The sequence below is a fragment of the Pholis gunnellus genome, assembly GCF_910591455.1.
Source record: "Pholis gunnellus genome assembly, chromosome: 6".
NCBI classification, from domain to species: domain Eukaryota; kingdom Metazoa; phylum Chordata; class Actinopteri; order Perciformes; family Pholidae; genus Pholis; species Pholis gunnellus.
Window position 1 is genome coordinate 28,601,313 of NC_136532.1, and position 5,810 is coordinate 28,607,122.

Genomic DNA, 5,810 nt, shown 5'->3' on the forward strand with positions numbered 1-5,810 from the left:
GTGTGTTTTAGTTCCAGTAAGAAGTCCTTCTGGATTCATGGACGCCAGTGAAGACATCGAGCCTCCTCAGTTGTATTTCTTGAACACGTTTTAATGCGTTTGAGGCTGAACATGTCGCTCCACAGAGGCAGCAGATGTTGGGATCGTCACCGCCCAACATGTCACGCTAGCCCACTGACCAATCACGTAGCTGTAGGCCAGCTAGCAGCTCTGACACGTCAAAGAATACGCCCAACATGTCAAACTAAAGATCTGATTGGTTGAACACTATGACGATCAACAACATCGTCCCCATTCACTTAACCTGCACATGGATTCACTGGTGAGTCTGCAGGCCTGGGGCCTCTCTTCTACCTAGAGACACAGAGGTGAACTCTGATTGGATCAAAGCTCTACTTAAAACAAGCTGCACTGAAGCAGAGCAGCTGAGGAACACAGTAGCTGTGCAATGAGAACATAAGATAATGGGATGTCTGTCGTACTGCTCCTGGGTCCTTACCTCACCCGTTACAGTACGTCTGGCCATAACATGGATCCAGCAGACGACACCAAATCAGGGGCCCAGTTCGTGGTGATTGAAGAGGCGATCCAGGATCCAGAAGGAGAGGAAGAATCAGGAGATGGAAACAGCCCTCCGCTGCATGGTCTCCCAGAATCCTGCCTCCTGGTCCCGCGAGTTGATGTGGGTGGAGTACGCTAATAACACCCTGACCAGCTCCGCCACAGGCTTGTCACCTTTCCAGTGTGCTTATGGGTTCCAGCCACCTCTGTTCCCCGCGTTGGAGAAGGAGGTTTCCTGCCCTTCTGTCCAGACATTCATCCGCCGCTGCCGCCAGACCTGGGCAAGGGCCCGAGCAACCCTGCTCCGGTCTGCTGACCGCTATGCAACAGCGGCTAACCGACACCGCACTCCTTCCTCTATCTACCAGGTGGGTCAGAGGGTGTGGTTGTCAACCCGGGACCTACCCTTGCGGGTAGAGTCCAAGAAGCTGGGCCCAAGATTCATCGGCCCTTTCGAGATCGAGAGGATCATCAACCCAGCGGCCGTAAGGCTCAAGCTCCTCAGATCTATGCGCATCCACCCCACGTTCCACGTATCTAAGGTCAAACCTGTCCGGGAGAGTCCCTTGGTGCCGGCTACTCCGTCTCCACCACCTCCTCGCCTCTTCGAAGGAGGTCCGGTATACACGGTTCAGCGCCTGCTGCGCTCCCGCCGCTGGGGGCGAGGTATTCAGTACCTGGTGGACTGGGAGGGATATGGTCCAGAGGAGAGGCAATGGGTTCCGGCGCGTAACATCTGCGACCCCGGTTTCATCGGCAGCAGCCAGAACAACCTTCCAGGACCAAGATGCCTGCCAAGAACACCCAGCAGGTTCCCTTGTGCAGACAATAAGGGCCCTTCCGGAGCCGAAGAACCCTACCTCCAGACCCCCTCCACCTACCCGGCTGTGGACTCTGACTCTGCGGCCTCGGAGGAGTTCTAGACTCACAGACATGTAGACTTACAGAGACCAGTAGACTTACAGAGACATGTAGACTCACAGAGACTAGTAGACTCATAGAGACATGTAGACTCATAGACATGTAGACTTACAGAGACTAGTAGACTCACAGAGACTAGTAGACTCACAGAGACATGTAGACTCATAGACATGTAGACTTACAGAGACATGTAGACTCACAGAGACATGTAGACTCATAGACATGTAGACTCACAGAGACATGTAGACTCATAGACATGTAGACTCACAGAGACATGTAGACTCACAGACATGTAGACTTACAGAGACTAGTAGACTCACAGAGACATGTAGACTCACAGAGACATGTAGACTCACAGAGACATGTAGACTTACAGACTAGTAGACTCACAGAGACATGTAGACTCATAGACATGTAGACTCACAGAGACATGTAGACTCACAGAGACATGTAGACTCACAGACATGTAGACTTACAGAGACTAGTAGACTCACAGAGACATGTAGACTCACAGAGACATGTAGACTCACAGAGACATGTAGACTCATAGACATGTAGACTCACAGAGACATGTAGACTCACAGAGACATGTAGACTTACAGACTAGTAGACTCACAGAGACATGTAGACTCACAGAGACATGTAGACTTACAGACTAGTAGACTCACAGAGACATGTAGACTCAGAGAGACATGTAGACTCACAGAGAATCACTTCTCACTTCTCATACTGTAAGACAACTTAAAATAAAAGCACAGGATTCTTTTTTTTGACTGAAAACGGGTCCCACCAGCTGAGAATCAGTCATTAGACGCTTTTATCCAAAGCGACTTACAATTCAGATTCTATCACATTTCTACACCGTAGGCTCAGCCACGGGAGACATTTTGGTGTTAAATGTCTTGCTCAAGGACACATCGACATGCAACTCGCAGAGCCGGGTATCGAACTGCCGATCGCACGCCGCCGCCACCCCCCCCCCCCCGCCCACACACACACACACACACACACAGAATCAGGAGGTCAAAGGTTTTATTGTGGAGAAAGCTGGCAGTTGATTGGTCAGCTGAAGTGAACGAACAGTCATGTGATCAAAACAACCTTCCAACAGGCCAATGGGAGGAGAGCACGGTTACCGTGGCAGCGTGACATTTTAATGTCTGTTAGCACTGTTAGCATTCCTCATTGAAACCAAAGGGCTGTGTTAGCTTGGAGCTAACCTCTGATGTCATGTATTCACTGATGTTTGCATAGATACAGAATGTGACAATAGTGCAAGAAAACACACAAGAAGCACTGAACTCTGGGATTTGTAGTTCTTATCTTCATCTTATCAGACAGAAAATATTTCATCAGAGACTCAATTAACAATTATTATTATTATTATTATTATTATTATAGGAAGAGGAGGCAGTGAGCTGTTTAACAGCTGTGCACTACAGAGCAGCTCTGACTGTTTAACATGTCAAAGAAGAAGAAACAACTACTGAGAGAGTGTGTGTGTGTGTGTGTGTGTGTGTGTGTGTCGGTCTTTGGCGCTATTTAAACTTTTTGTTCTCACTAAATACGGTTTCATTATTTGATACGCGATTCCTCCAAACTCAGCCGTGACACACGTCACACAGCGGTTTATGGGGACACACGTCACACAGAGGTTTATGGGGACACAGGGGGACAGATGTCTCAGAGTTAGGATTGTCATCTCCCGTTAGATCCGGTTCATTGATTCTGGATTAAAATACTTTTGTGATGAAATGAAACATTTTTAAAAACACAGAGACCTGATCAGGTGGTTGGTCAGGATGTTTGGACCAATCAGCAGATGTCTCTGTGAGCGTGGAGGAATCAAAGCGTCTCGTCTAACCTAATAAGGTGTTGTCCCCTCCCACTCCAGCAGGTACTGGACCGTCCCCTGAGGAGTGACACGTCGAGCCAACACCTGGTACCTCTCCCCATTGGTCAGTCGGCCCGCCACTCCAAAATACGAGGAGATGGAGGAGTGGAGGAGGGAGGAGTCAGAGGAGATCTGGGAGGCGTCAGACAGGAAGTGGGAGGAGTCCGTGGTCAGGTGGTTTATAGCTTCTGGCTCCTCCCCTATGAGCTCCTCCTCTACCTCACTGCGATTGGCCCACTGACTGTAGCTGTTGCTAGGCAACTTCCTCTTCCTGCTGCCCACCCTCCTGAGAACAGAACAGAGGTCAGAGGTCAGATATCACAGAGTACAACAGGTACACAGAGAGACTTCCTGTAGACCAGACGGGCCCAGAGTACACAGAGTACAGCGGTACACAGAGTACAGGGGTACACAGAGTACAGGGGTACACAGAGTACAGGGGTACACAGAGTACAGCGGTACACAGAGTACTGGGGTACACAGAGTACAGGGGTACACAGAGTACAGGGGTACACAGAGTACAGCGGTACACTAAAACGTGACAGAAAACAAGTCCCCAGCAAAATAATAACTATATTTTAGAATGGGTTAGTTAACAGCTGGTTACATGAAGTAATAGGTGGGTTAGTTAACAGATGAGGACGGGTTAGTTAACAGCTGGTTACCTGAAGGGATAGGTGGGTTAGTTAACAGCTGGTTACCTGAAGGGATAGGTGGGTTAGTTAACAGCTGGTTACCTGAAGGGATAGGTGGGTTAGTTAACAGCTGGTTACCTGAAGGGATAGGTGGGTTAGTTAACAGCTGGTTACCTGAAGTGATAGGTGCTGCTGGTCGTAGCAGAACCTGAAGTGGAGGCATCAGTAGAGTCCTGATCAATACTGACCGATCGACTGGAGCCACTGAATAACATGATGAGGTTATCAGCTGATGTCATTGATTGATTATTGATTGATTTCTGCATCATTGATCTGGGTCTCACCTCTTGAGGCTCTGAAGTTCATCCAGACTGAAGTCAAAGATGTTCGCCATGTGATGGTGAGAAGTCCAGCTGTGGGACGACTGGTTCTACACACACACACATACATATACACACAGTTTAGTCTTGTTTATGAACAAAAATAAACAGAAAACAGTAGAAGAAGAAGAAGAAGAAGATCTAAAGTCTTACATTAGGAATCGCATCTTCTAGGAGCCACTTGGATTTCTTCTTCCTCCTCTCAGCTGAAGCACTGCAGACACACATCCTGGTTTAGGACCACACACTGGACTACCTCCTGGTTTAGGACCACACACTGGACTACCTCTTTGTTTTAGGACTACACACTGGACTACCTCTTTGTTTTAGGACCACACACTGGACTACCTCTTTGTTTTAGGACTACACACTGGACTACCTCTTTGTTTTAGGACTACACACTGGACTACCTCTTTGTTTTAGGACTACACACTGGACTACCTCTTTGTTTTAGGACTACACACTGGACTACCTCTTTGTTTTAGGACTACACACTGGACTACCTCTTTGTTTTAGGACTACACACTGGACTACCTCTTTGTTTTAGGACCACACACTGGACTACCTCTTTGTTTTAGGACCACACACTGGACTACCTCTTTGTTTTAGGACCACACACTGGACTACCTCTTTGTTTTAGGACCACACACTGGACTACCTCTTTGTTTTAGGACTACACACTGGACTACCTCCTGGTTTAGGACCACACACTGGACTACCTCTTTGTTTTAGGACCACACACTGGACTACCTCCTGGTTTAGGACCACACACTGGACTACCTCTTTGTTTTAGGACCACACACTGGACTACCTCCTGGTTTAGGACCACACACTGGACTACCTCTTTGTTTTAGGACTACACACTGGACTACCTCTTTGTTTTAGGACCACACACTGGACTACCTCTTTGTTTTAGGACTACACACTGGTTACGAGAAGAACTACCTGTTGCCTTTCTTGTGGCCCTGCCCTCCGTCGGTCTGAGTGCGCTCAGGAAGGAGTTTGGAGGGGGGGTTGGGAGGGACTCTGGTCCTCAGACGGAAGATGCAGTTCCTCTTCTTTATCTCCTTTCCACACAGAAACCTCAACACAAACAGTCATTAATACTTCTGATCACAGATATTGATGTAAAGATCGGAGTTGTAGGAGGATTCTTACTTGCTCTTGTATTTATTCAGAGCGTCCAGCAGGTGCTGCCCCCTCTCTGCTGGAGGAGTGTTAGACAGCTAAACAACAGACAGGAGGGTTAGAATCAGGACCTGGGAGTCTGGTCCAGGTTTAGTTTAGCACAGTCTGGTTTTATCTGGTCCAGGTTTAGTCTGGTCTGGTACCTTCCCGAGTTGTAAGTGGTCCCAGTTTGCAGAGACTAAGGTGAGGATCTCGTCCAGCTCAAAGTATTTCTTCTTGCTGCTGACGGAC

General features: G+C 48.3%; 1 protein-coding gene across 1 annotated transcript in view; it reads right to left on the reverse strand.

Annotated features, from left to right (window-relative positions):
• Window positions 1-2,508: 2,508 nt before the first annotated feature.
• phf19 (PHD finger protein 19) overlaps window positions 2,509-5,810 on the reverse strand; it is a 6,493-nt gene continuing 3,191 nt past the window's right edge. The window contains exons 8-14 of the mRNA XM_079161976.1: window positions 5,723-5,810; window positions 5,550-5,617; window positions 5,337-5,474; window positions 4,545-4,605; window positions 4,356-4,441; window positions 4,186-4,275; window positions 2,509-3,662 (exon numbers count right to left, since the gene is read on the reverse strand). The exon at window positions 5,723-5,810 is cut by the window's right edge and continues 102 nt beyond it. Coding sequence (XP_079018102.1) covers window positions 3,347-3,662; window positions 4,186-4,275; window positions 4,356-4,441; window positions 4,545-4,605; window positions 5,337-5,474; window positions 5,550-5,617; window positions 5,723-5,810 — 847 coding nt within the window. The 3' untranslated portion in view covers window positions 2,509-3,346. The remainder of the gene's footprint in view (window positions 3,663-4,185; window positions 4,276-4,355; window positions 4,442-4,544; window positions 4,606-5,336; window positions 5,475-5,549; window positions 5,618-5,722) is intronic.